The following is a 23,986-nucleotide window of genomic DNA, read 5'->3' on the forward strand; positions in this document are numbered from 1 at the left end:
CCTCCCTCTTGACTCTGCTTCCCTGTGAGGGCGTGTGACATCAATGGCAAGATGGCTGACTGTGAAATCCTGGTGTTTGTTTGGCTACGAGTCCCAAGTGAGCCCCTGTGCTTCACACAGCAGCACCCAGTATGGGGTATCTTTTGCTGATATTTCAATGAGGTGTGTGTCAATGCATTGTACCCGGTGAGTTGTGTAGAGTTTGTGTTGGGGGGGTGTCTCCCCATGCTGATTAGTATGGTCAGGGCTATCAGTCCTCCTTCCCATCATGAAACGTGCTTCCATTGTAGGGCGTGCAAGTTGTCTTTCAGGATGTCAGTCAGTGGTGTCCTGCTTCTGATTTGCACACAAGCCCTAGCAGGGCCTTGTGCTCCCCACAGCAGGAGCCAGTGTCAGCCATCTTGTCAGTCATTTTCCACTCCCTGTGATGTGGGCATGTTTCAGAGGGGTCTTGATGGGCCAATCAGGAGGCGGGCATTATCTGTGACTACAGGCCCCATCATGCTTTTGTCTACACTCACTTCACCTGCATCCCCACTATTCCTTCCTGACAGTCAGCTGCACTGTGAGGTGGTGTGTTTGTGGTGGCAAACTGTCTGGCTGGGTGTATTTGGCTTAGTGCCACTGGCTTGCTCTATTTGTTTGTAGGTTGGTGCATGTCATGACACAGTCCCCAGTCACTATGAGATGGCAGGTATTGTGTTTGTGTGACTGGCATACACATCTTGGATTGATTATCTATTGGTTAGTGTAGCTTTGCTTGGGGTGCATGGTTTCACTGTCCCCTTGCCACACAATCTTGGGTATGTTGTTTATGTACTCACCAGTCTCTGGGATGTCTGTTAGACCCTGGACGCACTCTGGTGGTAGGATGTCCCGCACCTTCTCCTCCCAGGTCCTGAAGTAGACTTGTTTGGCAGGAGGGCCACCGCCGGTGCGTTGACTCCAGGCGTGATCTTTCTCAATGAGTTTCTTGACCCTCCTGCGCACGTCATACCACCGGTTCTGGATATCATCCTTTGTGCGCAACCTTGGTGCTTGTGCGTTCACCTTGTCCACAATCCTCGGCCATATTTTGGTTTTCTGTGAGATAGGGGTCCTTTGAACCAATGTACCAAACAAATGTGGCTCTACTCTGATGATCTCGTCTACCAGCACTTCTAACTCACTATCTGTGATCTTTGGATTCTTCATTGGAGGCATGGTGATGAGTGGTGGTGGTGGGGGATGTGTGTGTGAGGGTGCAAGTGATGTTGGGTTGGTGTTGGTTTTGCTGTGTGTGTGTGTGTGCTTTTGTATGAGGTGCTGATGGTGTGTGAGTTGTGTGATGGGTGAGTTGTGAGTGTGTCTGTGGTTGCTGTGTACTGGTGTTTGCTGCTGGCTGTGTCTCCTGTTTGCAAGGGATGATGGTAGTGATTGTAGTCCTTTATATAGTTGGAGCTGTGGGTGTGTTTTTGTCCAATTAATTTTTTTAGGGTATTTATTGGCTTAGTCATTGGTTGGTTGGTCCTTTTTTTGTGTTTTTTCCTTTGTGTTTTGTAGGCATGAAGGAGACGTTCATGTGACGGAAACGGATGCTGCTGTTGTCTCGTGCGGGCTTCTCCGCCTCGTTCAAGCTGCCTGTCTTCTATGTTTGGTACGCGTAGTTCACGGCGGTCTCTATTGCTTGTGTGCCCGGTTGTCTGTGCGTGTCGGTCTAGTTTTACACGCATTGCATCGTACTGCGCTAATCGTACATCGTGGGTATGGGTCGGTCGGGTTGATTCCGGGTTCGTGTCGGTCGGTGAAAATCGGGTTGATTTTCCGGCCGGATCACTATTTTCCCTCCGGCTCGGTCGTACGGCTTGTATTCCGTACGTGTCGGTTGTAATTCACTCGCCTTGCATCGTACTGCACGGGTCGTACGGTGCTGGTCCGTGTCGGTCGGTATTCGGTCCGGGTCCATGTCGGTCGGTTTGTTTTGCAGCCGGAATCGGAATCGGCCCCAAAGTATAAGCAAACTGTGTAACTGTGGCTGTTTGTATCTGAATTAATGGTTTATATATGAAGCTGTATAAATATATTTGGTCATGGTTATGCATTTTGGAAATAGTTGCTTAACATGGTTATTACATAATTGTGTATGTAGCATCTAAACATTGCATATTGTATACATAGCAAACATGTAGAGAGTGCAAATTTTTGTGATATATTAAAGATGCTTAATAATTGATGGCAGGTGAAGGAGAACAAGTGGAGCAAACGATCAAGAAAGTGAACAACAAGAAGAGCAACTAATGGACAATATTATCAGCATTATAAATTTGTCAGACCTAACATTAAATGCAGTGGAAACAAAATTTGACATGATTGTTTATGCAGCATATAAACATTGCACATTGTATACATAGCAAACATGTAGAGACTGTTTGCAAACTTTTGTGGTATATTAAAGCTGCTTAATTTGGTCTGTTATACATCCGTTTGAGAACAGGACATTTAGAGTTCTCGGCAAGTGTGGCATCAATGCGTCACCAAAGTCTTCAATGTCAGTACTTATGTCCAGGAAATCCATTAAAGTGGTATTATGTATATCCATTGACTGGAAATGTTCTGTTGTTTGCACTTGTACTGTTATAGTGCTTATTTCCTGATTTGTTTTCTCCAAGCCGAATAATGTTATAGTGATATTTTCTTCTGGTGGTTGTATTACCTATTGAGGAACATTATTATTAATGGTATACTTTGCAAGTATTTGCGTGTTTCTTTAGAAGCCCAATTTTAAATGTAAACTTACTTAGTTGGGTATGACGAGTCGTGTTTAAAATCTTTTCTCCATTGTATTCATGGACTGTCAAGTGGGTGATTTTCACATATTTTCCAATCTCAATAGGAAATTCTGTTGCTTCTCTCCACAATGTTATTTTTACGGTGTCTGTTGTATCATTTAGCGTTATGGATTTGAGCTTAGTTTCTTGTCCTCCAATGAATATTGTTTTTGTTGCTTCTTCCTGTAATATATGATATGCTTTGGTTAGGACTATTTTTAAACAATATGTAGCATGAGTTTGACATAATGGTGTACAATATTTAATTTTTTTTTTTAAATTGACAAAATATTTTTAATATGCAGACTGTAGTGATAATTATATGATTGTTATTCTAAAGAAGCTTTTTTCTAAATAGATGCATGGTAAGCATTTGTAAATACGATGTAACAGAGTATCTAAACAATACATGCCAAATTTGCAATATGCTTTTATTTTAATTGTGCATGCTCTTAAGTTTTGTTGACATTGGGATAATGCATTGTGGTAATTCTAAGAAAAGGTTTGCAAATGTTATTATGGTATATGTTTTACTTACCTGTTATATTGCTTTTATGGTTGAGTGGTTAGTTGCTATGATATATATATCTATATATTACCTACTGGCGGTCGCCAGTAGGTAGTTATAGTTAGGACCACGTTTCCATAGGAAAACCTCAACATTCTATTTTGAATAACTTTGGCGCCGGTCGACGAATCCTCGCGAATTTCTCAAAATAGGTGGGGCGCTACGCTCCGCTCCTACCCTGAAAGTCTCGGGGGGATTCGTCAAGCGGGGGCTGAGATAAAAGGGGGGTCCCAAAACGCGTTTTTCCCATGCATTTTTCCATAGGACCTTTAGAACGAGCTACAGCCCGAACGGCTGAACAGAATTACTAGAAATTTGGCAGAGAGGTAGTCCCTAGGTCAAGGAAGTGCCTTTTGTAGGTTTGGTGTAAATCTGTTCAGTAGATTCTGAGAAAATAGCCTTTAAATCAATATATATATCTGAGCCCGCTTACGGTACGCTTACCGTACGCTTACGGTAAGCGTATGGTGGCGTGCGCGAGCGCGATTCTGATTGGCTCTTAGATCTTAGTAAACATTCGAATCGGCAGAAACCAGGAAGCGGCGTCCGCCATTTTGTCTACCGCACTGAGTGTTATGTATCAAACATGATGGCCAAAAACATGTTACGGGGATGTTTTGACAACTCCCTCTCACATAGTCATGTTGAGGGAGTCCCCAAACATCCCCCAAGAGCAAAAACGGCATTATTTTTTTTTCGGCAATTTCGCGGGGTACGCTTACCGTACGCTTACCGTAAGCGTACGGTAAAAAAATAAAAATAAAAAAAACACTATCCACACTTTCTCCACCCCTTGTGCAAATGGTGGCCGAAGGCCACCATTTGTGCATGGATTTTATCAGAGCACAGAAATTTCCCAAAAAATTTCAACAGATTACCTATCACAAGGAAGCGCATAATATGTCCTCCATGTGCGCACGGTGCGCGAAGCGCATCGTGCGTACATGGCCCATCTAGCGTAACGTGGGCACGGCACTAACTGCGTAAAGTGGGTGCGCGGTGCGCGAAGCGCACCGCGTGCTCACTGTGCGCGCACGGTGCGCGAAGCGCACCGTGCGCGCACGGAACGAACTGCGTTAAGTGGGCGCGCACGCCACGAATGGCGTAAAGTCACTTAGCATTTAAAAAACCGTACAAATTCACTGAAAAAACCATAGGTTTCACACACGTTATAGTTAGGAATTAGCATTTAAAAAACCTTGCAAATTCACTGAAAAAACCATAGGTTTCACACATGTTATAGTTAGCGGAAATTTTACTGATAAAAAACCAATGAAATTGCCCCGTTATAGTTAGTGCTGGCAACTATAACTCACGCGACCGCAATCTTCTGCTGATGACATATGTGTCTTTATGAAAAAAAAATATTTGTAATATATGTATAGCTAAAAATGTATGGAAGAAGACATGGGCAAATAAGTGTCTAAATACAGTATTAGCATCAGCAGAGGATTGCGGTCGCGTGAGTTATAGTTGCCAGCACTAACTATAACGGGGCAATTTCATTGGTTTTTTATCAGTAAAATTTCCGCTAACTATAACATGTGTGAAACCTATGGTTTTTTCAGTGAATATATATATATATAGATATATATATACTTACATATATGTACATGTAATACACGCATGCAAAGTATTGCAAACTTTACATTTGTGTAAAAAGTACTTGAATTTGTTTTTTGTTTAGATTGATATATATGTTGTAATACATACATATATAGACGTATAGTTGTATATTAATGTATGTGTTTTGAAAAATAATTTGTACTTTCCTGTTATGTTTAGAAATGTTTTATTTGGACACTGTTTGCAATTTACAGTTGTATTAGTAATAGTAATTAATATTTAAAGTATCTACAAGCATTTTACTTACCTGTCATATTGTGTTTGATTTTATTGTAAATGGATATTTGTATATATATATATATATATTTTTTTTTTTTTTGTTTAATATATACGTTTATGCAAACATTATATAGATTTATTTACCTGTTATATTGTCTCCTTGGGTATAGTATTTTGAGTTTAATATATATGTGTATATATATATATATATATATATATATATATATATATATATATACACACATATATATTTTCCATCTGTCTGATACTTGGTAATAATACACTCTCAGGCTCCAGAGAAAATAATAATTAGGACGTTTATTTCCACGCTACGCGTTTCGACTAAACAGCCTTGTTCACACGATGTAAAAACAAACAAATGTCACTATTTTGTACACTGATCGCTCCACGTGAGGTAATAAACATGAATAACTGACTCATATGGAAACAGTTTAGATCTCGTTTGTGAAATAGTCGCGGCCATATTGGAATGGTTATATCTCATATATCCTATGGCTCTCCACATATCATACACAATACCTTTCGTATCTTTTCTATACAATATATACATGTCATCAATATTTCATTTTCAAAATATATCTATACAATTGCATAAATAGACCGTGCCCCAAAATGAAAATAATTTCAATATGAAACCTCATATACACTAAGTGAAAAGTGTAATATACATGATCAGTATCATAAATCTCTTCTTTGCATCAATAATAGGTTCTGTCCATTGTTAATGGCAATACATGAATAATACCTTAAAGGACTATCGTTATCTGAGATGTATCTTGATCTTTTCCTTGGTGGGAAATGAAGTGATGGACAAATGTCCGTTTGCTGGTATGCAAATGTTAATACAAAATCTCAAACATACATGAAAATATCTATCCTATCCTGGGTGCTAATGCCCTATTTCATTAACGACGAACCAAATCATAACTGCATTCTGAGGAGACTGCAAGAAGTCTATCGGACAATATGTCAGACAATATATCACAAGCCAGTGCCTATGATCGCCTCTGTGTAGGCCGAAATATAGATCCAAAAAGACTAAAGGTGACAAAGATAAATCTACGGTGATACCAACTCCGGAAAAAAGGGTGGGGACCCGTGAATGTGATACCAACCCGTGGTATGGGTCCCTGCCTTTCCTCCTGTAGTGAAAAAGAAAGAAACAAGAAGAGAAAGAAAATGTGTAAGAACATAATAATAATGTAGAAAATGTGAATTAAAATCAGTTCAACAGAACAATCATGTGCCCAATAGCAATCTAAGCATTTTTTTCCTTTTTTCTTTCATGCATATTGTTTTCTATATATGCATGCTTTCTAGCATAGTAAACATTTTTTTCAGCATATATAAACATATTTCTTTCGATTTGTTATGAAGAGCAAATGACGATCAGTTATACATTACTTATCATACAAATGTATTCGTAATTCTTCGTCCATATTGAGCCCCCCCGGGGATTTGGTCTGAAGATCAATAATAAACTTTGATTCTCGCTGTCTAAGTTTTAATACCCTGTTACCACCCCTCGGGGATCTTGGGATATGTTCCATGGCAAAATAACTAAGACCTGTGTTGTTTGAAAAATGATGTTCTTGAAAATGACGGGCTACCGGATACTGTTGATCACAGTTGGTGATAGCCCTCATATGTTCCAGTACACGTTCCTTGGCAGGGTGAACTGTGCTGCCTATGTATCTCAACTTGCAGGGGCATTCCAGACAATATACAACAAATGGGGTTCCACAAGTGAGAAACTGTGTGATGATTTTGGTTTTACCTCCTCAATCTTGGTACTCTTTTTTCATGATACTGTTTCTGCATGCCCTGCAATGTCCACAGGGAAAGAAACCTTTGAGTCCCTGATTTTTCATGGTATTGTAAATGGTGATGTCACTATGTACTAGTCTGTCTCTGAAGCTGTAGCCTTTTCTATAGGTAATACAGGGTTTCCCACTAATGATGGTACCTATATTGGGATCACTTTTAAGAATATCCCAATTCTTCGTCAGTATGTTCTTAATATCCCTAGCATTTCCGTTATACGCGAGTATAATTCTGGTTGTTTCCTGATGTGGAGTTGGTTCAGATTCCTTATCTGTGCTAGATCTAAGAATTTCTGTTCTCTCTATTTGTTCCACTTTGCGCATTGCTTTGTTCAAGACCCATGTGGGGTATCCCCTTGTTTTGAATCTTTCTAGCATAATTGCAGATTCTTCTTTGAACCCTATCGGGGTACTGCAATTCCGTTTAGCCCTTAATAACTCCCCAAACGGTATACTCCATTTTAAAGGATCTGGGTGGCTACTGAGGGCATGTAGTAGGGTATTGCCAGCTGTGTCTTTGCGAAAGAGCTTGGTTTGGATGGTATTACTTTTTACTTCGACTTTGGTGTCCAGAAATTCTACCGAAATTTTACTCATAGTGCTGGTGAGAATGATGTTATATTTGTTGTTATTAAGTTTCTCAATGAATTCCGTAGCTTCAACATCTGTGCCCCTCCACACCAGAAAAATATCGTCGATGTAACGGAGCCAGAGCCTGATCTTATGTCGTTCTGGAAAAATGGATTCATCACCTAATGTCTCTTCTTCCCATTTGCCTAGGAACAGATTCGCAAAATGTTTGATTATGGTGTAGAGGGAGCTGACATCCAATGTCACCAACAGACAATCATCATCCCATTCCATACCATCGATTTTATCTAAAAAATCCTTGGTATCCTTGACATGGGAAGGCAGTCCACTGACATAGTCTCTCAGGAAGAAGTCAACATATTTGGAAATGTTCTCAGAAATACTTCCTTTGGAAGAGACAATGGGTCTCCCTGGAGGATTTGTGGGGTTTTTATGTACTTTGGGTAGTAAGTACAATACAGGTAAAATAGGATAATCCTGTTTCAGATAGCAATACTCTTGCCATTCTAAAATCCCCAAATCTTTCCAATTGTTTAGTTTCTCCCAGATCAGTTCTATACTTTTAGAGTAAACCTCCCTGTTGATTTGTGTGTAGAACTTCTCATCTTGGAGTTGGTGTAAAGCTTCTGCAATATATTTGTCTCTGTCCATTATGACTACATTCCCCCCTTTGTCTGCTGGGCTGTTTAGTCGAAATAAACGTCCTAATTATTATTTTCTCTGGAGCCTGAGAGTGTATTATTATCAAGTATCAGACAGATGGAAAATTACAGGACCGGGTGCTCTTCCGGTGTATACACCACCCTCCTCGGGTCCGTGGTCTCGTAAGGAGCGATCTTGGCTGCATATGTATATATGTATATATATATATATATATATATATATATATAACTTTCCAAACGACCAGGTTTCCAAAGTCTGTGGCCCGTAGACAGGTGGCGAGTCAAACCGGGCAGGTCTCCCGGTGAAAATATCACACGCTGCAAACTTCTTCAAAGAAGGACTCGCACTCAGGGAAAACCAAGATTTATTCACCACGGTAACGCGTTTCGACAGACAAGCTGTCTTGCTCACACAAAGTCGTGTGCATTTCAAAGGAGACTTTATAGGTACAAACATGAAAGAAGGACTACTGTTTGGTAAATGGTCTCGACCTACAAACGTGGCGGCCATGTCTGAATGTCAAAAACAAATAATACGTTATGTGCTCTACTCAATAAATCAATTGGTATTGACAATGCAGACATACATTGGATGTAAAATATATATATAATTATATTTCGTTATTGTAGACCTATAGTCCTCTGACTGAGATCATATTGCATCAAAACGTGAATCTGAGCGAATCAATGTAATTACTTACATAGTGCACTATGCCGCCAGTATATTTATGTAAAATACATAGGGTATCATGTCTGATTCTACCCCGCTCAAGATATAAGTGTGTTCGCCTGACTATATGTGATCTGGGTGTTTATCATAATTTTTTCGAGCACTATTGGCCGTTTAAAGTAATTACATTGATTCGCTCAGATTCACGTTTTGATGCAATATGATCTCAGTCAGAGGACTATAGGTCTACAATAACGAAATATAATTATATATATATTTTACATCCAATGTATGTCTGCATTGTCAATACCAATTGATTTATTGAGTAGAGCACATAACGTATTATTTGTTTTTGACATTCAGACATGGCCGCCACGTTTGTAGGTCGAGACCATTTACCAAACAGTAGTCCTTCTTTCATGTTTGTACCTATAAAGTTTCCTTTGAAATGCACACGACTTTGTGTGAGCAAGACAGCTTGTCTGTCGAAACGCGTTACCGTGGTGAATAAATCTTGGTTTTCCCTGAGTGCGAGTCCTTCTTTGAAGAAGTTTGCAGTGTGTGATATATATATATATATATATATATATGATTAGCATTTTTGATACAGCTTTGTTTTTGATGCATAATATATATATATATATATATATATATATATATATTTACATATATATGTTGCCTTTTATATATATGTTTGTATTTATATATATATGTTTGTATAATGTTTTGTGTTTTTGGGGCTTAATATATCTATGCATCTATACAGACATATAGATATAAAATAATTATGGTGCAATGATAATACTTACATGTATTTGTTATAAATTTACTTGTTATTGGTTGTTAAGTACTTTTGTGGTGCCTTCAATTTAACATATATCGCAACAAATACATATATATTGTTTAACATTCACAAAAGAGTAACATATATTTATTAATCTTATAAACATGGTTCTATTGCATTACTCTGTTTAGGTATTACTGGCAAAAGTAACATCAGGAAAAAAAAATGCATAGTTTGTGAATATATAGACAAATGTAGTAATAGGTGTTGTATTGCTTATATGCATATGTATATATATTTCGCTATTATTATATACGTATGCATATATATGTATGTATAGCATTTGTTATTGGTAGTGCTAAATGGTGGTTTGGCACTAGCAAGGGCTAGACATGAGTGTGCAGACAATGATGTTGGCAATGGATAGAGAAGCTTTTGTTGGAAAAGCGTCTAGTTAGCATTTAAAAGCATTACTTTGGAAAGAAGTGAAATACATGTTAAAAAAATATGAACATTAATTCCTTGTAATAGAAGATATGTTTTTATTAAGTATTGTTTTATTTAAAGAAAGCAGTAAAGGTAAATGTTAGTATTTCAACTGTGCGCGGCTATAGATATGTATAGATATGTATGTGCTTTTAATTTCAATTTTCTGAACAGATTGACTCCATATATGCAAAAGGCACATCCCTGACCTGAGGACTACCTCTCTGCCAAATTTCAAGTAATTCTTTTCAGCCGTTCGGGCTGTACCTTCGACTAAAGGTCCTATGGGAAAATGCATGGGGAAAACGCGTTTTGGGACCCCCTTTTTTCTCGGCCCCCGCTTGACGAATCCCCCCGAGACTTTCAGGGTAGGAGCTGAGCGGAGCGCCCCATTAGTTTTGAAAATTTCGCAAAGATTCGTCAACCGGCGCCAAAGTTATTCAAAATAGAATTTTGAGATTTCCTATGGAAACACGGACCTAACTATAACCATCTATTGGCGACCGCCAGTAGATAATGTGTTTTTATATATATGCATATATGATTTGCATTTTTATATAGCTAGTGTTGATGCATGATATATATGTATAATTACATACATACATGTTGCCTCCCATATATATATATATATATATATATATATATATGAAAAAACCATAGGTTTCAGGCACGTTATAGTTAGGAATTAGCATTTAAAAAACCTCAGAAATTCACTGAAAAAACCATAGGTTTCAGGGGTGTTATAGTTAGCTGGACTTTTCACTTGTACATAACCATTGAAATTCCCCCGTTATAGTTAGTTCAGCTAACTATAACTCGCGCGCCCGCAATGCACTGCTGATGACGTCACATATTACATCACTCATGACATGGTCAGTGACATCACTCATGACATCTCAAATGACATCACTGATGACATCATCCAGTGAATGTATGTTTTTCTGAAAATTAAATATGTTTTATATATGTATATCTCAAGGTCGATGGAAGAATAAATGGGTATATAAGTGTCTAAATGGATGATTTGTTTTTGAAAAATTGATTGTGTAACTGACTGATTAAGTGTATCTTAGTGAATACATGGCTTAGTGAGTAATGTTTAAATATGTAAATATCTGTATCAGTCTCTCACTTTGTGTATAAGTGGCTGCATGGGTTGGTGAGTAGCTACATGGGTGTCTATATAGGTTATTAGTTGGTTTTTTGAGTATCAGTCTGAGTGTCTGCATGGTTCAGTGGGGGTATTACGTGTTGCATAGGTGCATGAATGAGTGACTCACTGTTTGTATGTGTTGAAGACAGCATGTGTGCAGGACTGTATGGGTGGATGAGTGTGTGTATGGGTGTGTTAGTGAGTGAATGACTGTCTCAATAGTGTCTTTATGAGTAACTACATATGTTTTAAACTAGTATATGTGACTATTGGTGTATATAAGTGAGTATATGTGAGAGTGAGAGATTGAAAGAGTTCCTGTATGAATAAGTATGTGTTTCTATAAGTGATTGTTTAAAAGACTAAGTATGTGTAAGTTTCCGTAGAAGTAAGTGTGGTGGTGTGTGTATAATTGTATATGCAAGTAAATGTATGTTTGATTCTTTATTAGCATGAGTGACTATGTGTGTGAGTAACTCTATGGATGAGTGGCATTGTGTAACAGGATGTATAGGTGTATGAGTACATATGATGAGTGAGTACATGTATGAGTGACTGTATAGGACTGTTGGTGAATGAGTGGATGTGTATGTGGATCTTAGAATTACTGAAGAGGTTGTTGTAACTGGTATTGGTATGTCCATTGTTTTGAAAATTTTAGTCTCTGTTTGTGAATGTGTGTATCAAAGGTTATATTAGGGTGAGAGGTGGTCTGCCACTATCACAAGGATGATGTCATCAGTGATGTCATTTGAGATGTCATCAGTGATGTCATGAGTGATGTCACTGACCATGTCATGAGTGATGTAATATGTGACGTCATCAGCAGTGCATTACGGGCGCGCGAGTTATAGTTAGCTGAACTAACTATAATGGGGAAATTTCAATGGTTATGTACAAGTGAAAAGTCCAGCTAACTATAACACCCCTGAAACCTATTGTTTTTTCAGTGAATTTCTGAGGTTTTTTAAATGCTAATTCCTAACTATAACGTGCCTGAAACCTATGTTTTTTTCTGTGAATTTCAAATGTTTTTTAAATGCTAATTTCTAACTATGCCTACAGAGATAGGACATGTGAAGAAAGAAGAAAAAATGCACAGAAAGAAAAAAAAGAAGTGCAGAAAGAAGCAACAGAAGTCCTCAAAGACGAAGAAAAGTGCAGGAAGAAGGATAACGTGCAGAAAGAACAAAAAGAAGAGCAGAAAGAAGCCTTGTTGCAAAATCATCCTGTACCCTCAACTTTTTCAGACGGATACTGGTGGTAACTGAGTCTGACTAACCAGTCCTAGAGCCAGTGCTATGTTAAAAGACACTTAGAATACAGTGAAAACACCTACATACACTAGGGAACATTATGCGTTGGGGTCCCCCTGTGATTAGCATGACCTCCTCTGTAAGCCCCTAGTATATAATAGGGCAGGGGGATTAAAACTACCTCTTAAAACAGGCCACAGGGCGTTTTTGCACACGTTAACTCAGGCCCCGTCCCCTCCCTTCACCACTGTGTAAACACGCCCTGTGTCCGTTTTCAGTTGGGAGATTAAGTTCATTTGAATCCTGAGGGTCCCTAGGGTCCAACTAACCCACTAGGTACCTCCAGTAAGTGCCGCAGAGCTGCGTTGCAGAGAGGTGTAAAAAGTGGCACGGCCTGGACCACCTCTCTGCAATGCAGCTCAGTGGCGCTTACTGGAAGCACTTGGTGGGCTAGTTAGCCCCCAGGGGCCCTCAGTATTGAAGGGAAATTATATCCCCAATTTAAAATGTGCCATAGTGCGTGTTTGCACATGTCACCTCAGGCCCCGTCCCCTCCCTTCACCACTGTGTAAACGCGCCCTGTGGCTGTTCTAAGTTGAGAGATTAAGTCCCCTTGAATCCTAAGGGTCCCTAGTGTCAAACTAGACCACTAGGTACCTCCAGTAAGCGCCACAGAGATGCATTGCAGAGAGGTGTAAAAAGGGGCTTGGCCTCAGAACACCTGTCTGCAGCGCAGCTCCCTGGCGCATACTGGAGATGCCTGTTGGGCTAGTTGGCCCTCAGGGCCCCTCAGTATTGAAGAGGAATTAATTCCCCAACTTACAATTCGCCAGGGGGCGCGTTTGCAGAGTGCTGCAAGGAGGGGGCGTGGCCTCCGGCACGATGCCAGTCTTTTATTTATTTACATTTTTTAAGAAGGGGGGCTGTGTGGTTCCCCTTCGTATTCTAATTTATTGGCCCTGATGACCCCATCCCCCAGGGCTTGTCTCCTAATTATATTTTTTTGACCCCAATCCCCAGGGCAGGCCACAGTTTTTTATTATTTATAAAAAAATATATATTTATAGACACACCTAGGACATGCTGGACAAACCGTACGTACCTATCACCATGACGATTTGCGTGATATTCATTAAAAGGCGACTATGCATACAATGAATCCACGTGGAATGTATTTACACCACTAGTGAAGCTCTGACATGTCTGATGCCCTACCGTGCCTAATCCCGGTAGACACCCTTGTCGTTTATTTATACAAACATGGGTAGCTATTGACGGGCACATTTAATACACATGCACACCAAGCCATTCAAAGGGGATTCGACAAAAATTCGACCAAAACTATGCAAGAAACCCCCCTCACGGTTAATAAAACACACATCCACTGCCGGATGTGTAATACTTTTTATTTTACTCTCTGGAAAGGGGACGAACATCACTTGAGAGTCACAGCCCGCTCCTGGCAGAGCCCAATGCTGTGTTACACCCACCATTGCCTGCTGAGTGCCACACACCTCTGTGTTGTATTCCACTAGCTAGTGCATATGCTATGACACTCTCTAGCCCATGTGCACTGTAACACCACCCCGTGAATATGTCATGCCACACTTGTCTTCGCACGGGTTATATTGCCCCATCTAATGTGCCTTCCTCGATGCCTATGTTATAACGCACAGTGCTATGCCATACATTTTACAATCTGGGATCCATATCTTTGTCACAGTGCATATGCAACGTTACACTCCCCAGCACATATTTTATATTACAACTTTAGAGACTAGTTAGGTTACACAACACTGCCCTGTGCATATTACACTCCAAGGCGCATATCGCATAGCACGCGCTAGTGCCTGTGCTATCTCGCGCTCTCCAATGAATCTGTAATTGCGCACAATGTATTGCATATTATATTTCACGCCCGGTTCATCTTATATCACACTTTTTGGTGCATAGTTTATACCATACACTATATCTAGTTTTCATTTTCAAACGTGCTCTCAGGACTATGTTCTATATAACACTGTGTTCACCTACCCTTTTCACGGGCATTACATTTTGCGATAGGGGGTGGAGGGTCAGGGGGTGTTTCTGCCAAGTGAGCCCGGAGTCACAGTCACAAACGTCCTCTTCTTCCTGAATAAAAGTGAGATTATGCTGCATACTTGTTCATATTTTAAGTAATTCGCACAGACACACGTTTTAAAAACAATAAAGTTCCTAATACCCGCCTCCTCTGAACAGTTAGCTTGCTGCCCCATCCCCCTCCTCTCTATCCTCTGTTGTGTGAATCCATGGACTAGCCTCCTCCCTCCTGCCATGCATGGTCTGATGTGCTGCCACTGCCCTCAATTTAGTATGATGTACCAGTCCACTCCTCCTGCCCTCCATTGCCCAATTCTATGCCCCATCATTGACCTCCTGCTTAAACTCTGTGCTTAGCTTGCTGCCCCTATTCTCCTCCCCCCTGCCCTCCGATGTCTTTGTGCATGCCCCTGCTCCATCCTTTTTGCCCACCATGTTCCATGGAGCTGCCACTCCTATCTACTCTGAGTGTTCTGTTGAGCTGCCACTCCCCTCCCACCTGCCTAGCATTGTCAGATGACTGTAACCTGTCCCTGCCACCTCCACCCTGCCTGTCCACATGCCATGCCCCTATCCTCTTCCTCCTGTCCTACATTGTCCATTGTACTGCCACACTCTTCTGCCCTCCCTGGTCTGTTGTGCTGCAACTGCTCCTCCTGCCTGCACCGTGCGGTCTGTTGTGAGGCCCCTTCCCCTGAACTTTCTTGTCTGTGCACTGGTCCTGACTCTCCCTTCTATCCTCCATCGTCCTTTGTGCATGCCCCTGCACCCTCCTTCTTGCCCATCATAGCCATTGTGCTGCCACTAACCCTCCCACTTGCCATGCATGGTCTTCTGTGCTGCCATGGCCCCTCCCACCTTCCCTGTGTGGTCAGTTAGCTGCCCCTGACCCCCTCCCACCTTCCCTCCATGGTCTGTGTGTATGCCATCACAGTCTCAGTGTTGCTCTTCATGGTGTGTCTTGCTTCTAGTGCCCATCCTGCCTGACCTCCATGGCTATCTTGCTGCTCCTGCCCTGCCCCCTTGCCCCCAGCCCTCTGTTTACATGTGCAGACCCCTACTCCCTCCCTCCTGGCTTGTATGTTCCATTGTAATGCCCCTGATCCGCCCCTCCTGCCCTTTATGGTCTGTTATGCTGCAGCTTTCTCTCCTGTCTGTCCATTATGGTCAGCTAGCTACCATTGCCTCTTGCCCCTCTGTTCTCTGTTGTCCATGTGCATGGTCCTGTCCCCTCCCTCTTGCTTTCTATGGATTGTTGTGCTGCACTCCCGTCCCGCATGCCCTGTGTGGTGTATTGTGCTGCTGCAAACCCTGATGCCTGCCCTGCAGGGTCAGTTTGGTGCACCTCTCCATGTCCCTCCTGTCCTCTGTTATCCGAGTCCATGTCCCTACCCCATTTCCTTCCATGATCCAATGTACCATACTTGCGAACATTTTGAACTTGGTAAGACGGAGATTTTGAAAAAAAAACTGGGGTATTGATTTTCCCCTTTGAGTTACATTGAAAAAGAGGAGATTATAGACAGGAGACAGATCAAATAAAGCCCATTTGAGCTTAAAAACATTGGACGTTTCCTGGCTGAATCGGGTCTGTTGGCATGTATGGTTGTACTACCATTGCCTCTTCCTTCTGCCCACAATGGTCTATTACATTGCCACAGCCTCTCTTGCAAGTCCTGTATTGTTGGTTTGTTGCCCCTGCCCCCCTTTCCACTGCCCTCCATAGTCTGTTGTGCTGCCACGGCCCTTCCTGCCTGCTCAGTGTGGTTAAATTGTTGCCTTTGCACCCTCCTACCTGCCTTCAATTTTCAGAGTCCGTGCCCCTGGCCTCTGCCTCTCAACAGTATCCTAATGAACAACTAGATTACTAACATTCTATATTTATTACAAAAGTGTGGAACGCCTGACGTCATCTTGATGTAATCAAAACTGTAATACCTAGAGCATTTCCTTTAGAAATTACATATATGAGAGGGTCTTATTGGCATCAAAATTATGGTTAGTGCTCTAAAAGACTAAAATAGGGACATATTTTCTGAGTTTTCAAATAGCGACAAAGCACTTTTAAATTATTTGTTATCTTTATGTTTTTTTATCCAGTTGACCACTTGATTAAATGTTGCACTTAGGGGAGAGGATGTGGTGTTAATTCCAGAACTGCAGACTTTGCAACTGGGGAACCAGGTTGTAGTTTCTGCTTCAGCTCGACATTCTGTGATTCTGGTCAAATCACTTAGTCTCCCCATGTCTACAACCAAAATGAATTTGTTCTTGTGTGATGTAACCAATGCTCATCTAAAGCACTCCAATACCTGACAAGTCTGCACTATATAACACTGCAAAAACACAAAATAATAAGTGTTTTGCACACTTCTGTCATTGGGCTATATTTGGGCTACATCTGGGTGATTTTGGGCTACATTTGGGCTCTTTTGTCTCCGGTGGCCATCTTGGGAGATTTATTTGTTATGAAGTTTCCTAATTTCCTGATGTACTGCAGTCTCCTCAGTAGGAAATGCTTTCAGTTTTTTACTTTGATTCCATCATGAAGGTATTCAGATATGTCACACATTTGCCATAAATTCTGAATGTTAGCACTCTAGTTGCTCATTAGATCACTGTAGTAAAACTACTGTTCACCATGGAAGTCTGCTCCTGGTATTAAAAGTGCATGTTTCAGTCTGCATGTCAGAATTTTTTAATGAAATAGAAGAGGATTTGAGAAGTCACTCAAAATGTGCCCTCATTTTCTTTCTTCAGCATTAATCATAATTTCTATGGCAAAATGAACCTCCTCATTGTGTTCCTTTTTAAATTAAATATTTTAAGGGTTACCAGTTTATTCCAATCGAGATGGCTTCAAGTGTGCCATACTTTTGTCATAATGAAGACAGTAAGCGCTCTAGTTGTTTTTAAGAACACTCTGGGACATTCTGTCATTGGGCTATACTTGGGCTACACCTGGGTGATATTTGGGCTACATTTGGGCTCTTTTGTCTCTGGTGGCCATCTTGGGAGACTTATTTGTTATGAAGTTTCCTAATTTCCTCATTTACTGCAGTCTCCTCAGTAGGAAATACTTTCAGTTTTTTACTTTGATTCCATCAAGAAGGCATTCAGATGTGTCACACATTTGCCATAAATTCAGAATGTTAGCACTCTTTTTGCTCATTAGATCACTGTGGTAAAGCTACCGCTCACCAGGGAAAACTGCTGCTGGTATTGAAAGTGCATGTTTCAGTCTGCATGTCAGAATTTTTTAATGAAATAGAAGAGGATTTGAGAAGTCACTCAAAATGTGCCCTAATTTTTCTTTCTGCAGCACTAATCATACTTTTTATGGAAAAATGAACCCCCTCATTTTGTTCCTTTTCAAATTAAATGTTTTAAAAGTTACCACTTTAATCCAAGCAAGATGGCTTCAGGTGTGCCATATGTTTATCATAAGTAGGACTGTTAGCGCTCTAGTTGTTCTTTGGAACACTCTGGGAAGCTGCAGTAGAATACAAAGGAATCAACTGACAGTCTCTGCCCTTGTTGGATGTACATGTTTTACTGAGAATGTCAGACTTCATTCTCACATGACTGAGAAAGATAATGTGAATTTACAGAAAATAAGCTCTCAGTTTAGCTTATAGATCACCTTCCAAACCTCTGTGGGAAAAGCATGAGAAAATATTTTTCTCTCAATCATGATATCCCAGCAGAAGGCTTTTTCACATGGTGAAATCACCTTAGAACATACCACAATTCCTAAAATGAGTATGGTACCATCAACAAATGATTTATAATGTAACTAAAGTCTTAAAACCTTCTATTAACTGCAATGCTTTTTAATGAGGTGCTATCATGTATATTGGTCCCAAGATGGCTGCCAACACTTCTTGGATGAAGTGCTGACAGCCAATCAGATCTCAGGATGAGATGTGTGGTTAGGCTCCGCCCACATATGTATATGATTTTACTTTTGATTTTCTCAGGAACTACTGAACAGATTGACACCAGACCTGTAAAAGGCACTTCCCTGACCTGCGGACTACCTCTCTGCCAAATTTCAAGTAATTCTGTTCAGCCATTCGGGCTGTACCTTGGACTAAAGGTTCCTATGGAAAATTGCATGGGGAAAACGCGTTTTGGGACCCCCCTTTTTTCTCAGCCCCCGCTTGACGAATCCCCCTGAGACTTTCAGGGTAGGAGCGGAGGGGAGCGCCCCACCTACTTTGAAAATTTTGCGAGGATTCGTCAAGCGGCGCCAAAGTTATTCCAAATAGAATGTTGTGGATTTCCTATGGAAACACGGTCCTAACTATAACGAACTACTGGCGACCGCCAGTAGATAATATATATATATATATATATACGAAGAACTTTGTCTGCTGCTCCCAATCCACAGGAAAAGACGAACACGGACCCAAAAGGATATACTGCCAGGTGATTTTTATTTCATTCGTGCACCTCGTACCACCATGACGCGTTTCGGCCTCAACACGGAGGCCTTGATCACATGACGCTTAGGGCGGAAGCCGAGACATTTAAAGTGCAAGTGCAAACAACTCGTGACCATCAGACCAATGGATATAAAAGAAATACTACATATATATGCAGATATGTACAAAAAAACCCATGTGGCCATACGACCAATTAACCTGAACTCAGGCATTTACAGGTATTGTATTTTGTATGCAAACATCTAATTAAGCACCATTGGCATCATTAGCATTGAAACGAAATTAAGCAGCATTCGCTAAGCACTAATGGAAACAATGCCCAATGGTGAAGTGCCGCCTACATTCCAGTGTATAATACTACATAATTGCAATAAAAGAAATGCTGATACCAACACAACACCTGCCCTGATAAAATAGCTGTGCAAATTTAAGGAATGAGCAAATTTTTATATGTGCAAAGTTGCGATATAACCAACAAAATACTCCTCATAGTGAGGTGGTACCGTCATCATGTTCATCATGCTAAAGTGCAAATGCAATCAACAATAATGCCAAACAAAAAGTGCTTCAACATTTATACCTATCATGCTTATTGGTCATATGAGATGAAGAATTGATTGTGCAAGTTTCCAATAGTTAAACGAATGGCATAGTGAAATCATAAACAAAAGCCACCCTATCAAAAATAATACATCACCTACTCTACCCCCTTGAAACACTCTAAAGACTGTATTAAACTAATATCAGTCACTAACACCCAATTGTTAAATTTGATAAACCTGTTAATTGGGGCCATTGATTGCATGACATCTGGGGAGAGGTAATATCACATATAGATATTTCTTAGAGGATGTTTAAATAAAACACTGTGAACCTATTAGCTCGGGAAACATTACGTTATTCATACCTAATCTGTCACGAAAGTGAAATATATGTATAAAGAGGAGTGCTGAAAAATATAAAAATAGCTAAACAGATGACGTTCTCTTGAACTATGTCTTTTTGCACAGATAAATGTCCAGCAAGAATCAACTTCGCTGAAGCCAAAATTAAAAGACACAAAGCTGACCAGCCTATAACAATTGTTGCATGTCAAAGCTGTCAATTAGTGCACAAAAAGTTGGAAACCTTTACAGACAGGTAAAAAGATCTTCGCTGGAGTTAAGACCGTTAGGAGTTCTAGAGTCGAGCTCTAGTATATATCTAGTCTCCAATTGTATGAGCAATGACTCACGGTCACCACCCCGACGTAGTCGTGGGACTGTATCTACTACAAAGTAGCTTAAAAACTCCAGACAATTCCCATGAATCTCCTTAAAATGCCTCCCAACAGGGTACGCTGCATCATTGTTGCTGATCGCCCGTATGTGCTGGAGAATAAGTTTGTGAGCCTGCAGTTTGGTGCTTCCAACATACTGCAGGCCACACGTACACTCCAGCACATACACGGCGAATTCCGTTTTACACATAAGTTTCTTAGAAATCATGATCGGAACATCACTGAAGGGAGTTTTGTAGGATGTCATGTTTTTTCCAATTTTGCACGCTTTGCAGCTTGCGCATTTGAAAAAACCTTTGGAACTCTCTAACCATGTATTGCTAGTACTGACCTCAGGGCTGCTCTTCACCAGCATATCACTCATAGAACGAGACCTACGAAAAGTGATAGCTGGGAATTTAGGTAGTAATTCACCAAGGATCGGATCATTTCGAACTAATGGCCAATTTTTGTTTAAAATCATGCGCACCTTACTATGCTGTCGGTTGTAGGTGGTTATAAACCTCGGTGGCTCTGTAGTGGGGCCAGACGGTTCAGATGATATACTGGAAGCACGGCAGTTTTTAAGTGTTACCAGGCGAAGAATGGAATTTGCTTTTTTATTGCTAAATCAAGCACCTTGGTAGTGTATCCTCTGTTTAAAAACCGTTGCCTGCTTTCCAATTGGGCCTCCACACAATCAATATCCCTACTGCAAATTCGTCTGATGCGCAGCATTTCCCCATAGGGGATACTGCGCACCAGATGTTCGGAATGATGGCTGGAAGCATGCAGAACCGTATTACCTGCTGTGGCCTTACGATGTAATTTGGTCTCTAAATGACTGTCCCTGATAAACACTTCTGTGTCTAAGAAGTTAACCGAAACATTACTCACAGATGCCGTAAAAACCAGATTTAAATTGTTCACATTGATTTCTTCAACAAACAGATTAGCTGATGCTTCTGACCCTTTCCAAATTATAAACAAATCGTCTATGTAACGATACCAAGCTATTATATGGTTATCGATAGCATAGCAGAAACGGGCCCTGAGGACCTGCTCCTCCCACAGTCCCATATGCAAACAGGCGTAGCTGGGGGAGAAGCAAGCCCCCATAGCCACGCCTCTCATCTGTTGGTATACCTGACTCTGGAAAAGAAAATAGTTGTTATTCAAGCAGGTCTGAATCATCTCAATCAGCATTTTACTGTGTTGTAACATGTGAACTGGTTTGGTCCGCAATTAATGTTCCACTGCCCAGATTCCGTCCAAATGGTGGATGCTGGTATAAAGGGCCATGACATCAAGTGTCATCAGAAGAAAGTCATCATGCCAGGTTACAGTTCCTATTTTTCTCAAAAAATCCCCCGTATCTTGTAAGTACGAAGGGAGGCTCTTTACATGTTCCTGAAGAAAAGAATCAATGTAGCGTGAAATGTTTTCAATCATGCTGAATCTTGCGGAGATGATGGGTCTCCCCGGGGGTTTACCTGAGTCTTTGTGCACTTTGGGAATCAGATAGAAGACTGGAATCACCGGATAGTTGGTTTTTAAAAATTTGAATTCATCACCACTCAGCAAGCCCATGCTTTTCCAAGATAACAATTTGGCATTAAGGTCGATAACACTGACGATCATTTAGATGTGAAAGAGTCTCAGCCATATACATGGATTTAGGCCAGAGGACAATGTTGCCCCCCTTGTCAGATTGACGGATTACAACATTGTCATTGCTTTGCAACTTTTTCATTAGGCTACCAAAGCAGTTGTTTTGTCTCTGACACTGCTTTTGAGCTTGCAGGGTTGAGCTGTGCAACTTTTTGAGCTGGGAAATAACTAAGTCGTTGTACACATCGATATTATCATGCACCATGATGGGGTTGAATTTCGACTTAGGTTTGAATCCAGAACAACCCGGCAAATCCAGTCTTGGCTGAGTATCATCCTCCACAGGATTCGAATCTAATGTACCCTCCCTGTGCAGATCCTGTAGATCACAAAGTAACTCATATTCCCCTATCGAAGAGCAAGATGGACTGGAAATAGCAACAGTTATGGGTTCTGGAATTCTGCGTATAGATGTATTCAGAAGATGAAATTTTCTGAGTTTGAGCTTACGGATGAATTTGTACAGATCAATGCGGGTCTGTGCGTAATTAAAGTTATTAGATGGGCAGAAAGATAGCCTTAAAGAAAGTATGTTGTTTTCAGCAGGTGTGAGTTGCATGTCAGATAGGTTGATGATCGAGAAAGAGCTGTCAGCCAAAGGACCCCATTTGCGAATCCATTTCTTCTGTTGTTTCTTGGAGGACGGTTTGCCGCTGTTGTCTGCTTTTGCGGCTTTTTCTGCGCTCACGGCGTTTGATGTTTGCTCTTTGTCCGTCTTTCGATTTGAGACCCGGGGTCTGAGCGTTTGTCTGCGATCTTGGCGTAGACAATCTAGCTCCTGGCCCAGGGAAAACTTTGTAAACCCCAACCGTGAGCTAGTAGTAGCTTGTTCATTCTCAGATTCACTACCAGGTACAGACCTTAGATCAGAGACAGATAAGGAAGACTGGACTGGGGCCCCATGTGATGATACAGGTGGATGCCCTAATATGTTGGCCCTTTTGAACGATTCAAACTTCTTGGCAAAAGTAAATACCTGTCCATTTTGATAATCCATCTTGTCCCTCTGGAACTTAAACGCTTTGCGCTTTTTTATAATGTGCTCCTCTTTGGCTATTCTGATATACATGTCTTCCCGGAATTTTTTCTCTGATTCCGAGTCTCCAATCTTTGAAATTCGCTCATTTAATTCCACAATCTTGATCTGTGCAGCTTTCATATCACTCTCCGCATACTTGACCAATATTCTCACCAATCTACATGACGAATCAAGATTGCATTCGGCCCATTCTGATAGCATATTGGGGTCGGGGTTCTCATAGCTGGAAGCAAACATTATGTGGAGACCGCGTGGGATACGTCCCACCTCCAAATACCGTGAGAGAGACTTGTGCTCCCACCATTTGGATTGCTCAGTGCGCATTGCTTTTTCCAGATGTCTGAAAGTGTCCTTTAACTCATTACCATAAGATTTACCATTGTCTGTAAGCACTGTGTTTGATGTCTCTGTGACTGGAGCATCGTCAAACATTTGTGCTGCCGCCTCCTCGCGGCTCCTTACAGCGTCGGTGGACATGGTGCACAGAGATTCTATGGCATTCCATACTGGCTGTACATTTGCTGAAATCACGGTAACAGCCCAGTTGAACAAAACTCCTTCACCGGCAAAGAAATAAATGACTAATGCCTACCTCCGCAGACTTCAAGGCTGAAGATAACTTGTCCAACTTCAGCCCGTCGCTGACGGTAGAATGAATCCAATTTGTCGGGGGCTGCCGCGGCTGAACCGCACTGGAACACAAGAATGCTTCCGGGTTACCGGAGGCTAGCTTCCTGCCGCTCGGCCCATTAGAAGGAGGGGTCCATGAAAACACCGAGGAAGCGTAACGGTGAAATACGTGCAAAGAACTTCGTCTGCTGC

The 23,986-nt window shown here is 41.1% G+C and overlaps 2 protein-coding genes across 2 annotated transcripts in view; one reads left to right on the forward strand and one right to left on the reverse strand.

Moving 5' to 3' along the window:
- Positions 1–23,986, forward strand: part of PLEKHA6 (pleckstrin homology domain containing A6) — a 933,224-nt gene that overhangs the window by 181,375 nt on the left and 727,863 nt on the right. The gene's annotated exons all lie outside the window — the stretch shown is intronic.
- Positions 2,343–23,986, reverse strand: part of LOC146871282 (uncharacterized) — a 157,887-nt gene continuing 136,243 nt past the window's right edge. The window contains exons 3-4 of the mRNA XM_085650759.1: positions 2,777–2,990; positions 2,343–2,692 (exon numbers count right to left, since the gene is read on the reverse strand). Of these exons, the coding sequence (XP_085506885.1) occupies positions 2,565–2,692; positions 2,777–2,990 (342 nt within the window). The 3' untranslated portion in view covers positions 2,343–2,564. The remainder of the gene's footprint in view (positions 2,693–2,776; positions 2,991–23,986) is intronic.

Source organism: Triturus cristatus, chromosome 1_1 (assembly GCF_964204655.1).
Source record: "Triturus cristatus chromosome 1_1, aTriCri1.1, whole genome shotgun sequence".
NCBI lineage: Eukaryota > Metazoa > Chordata > Amphibia > Caudata > Salamandridae > Triturus > Triturus cristatus.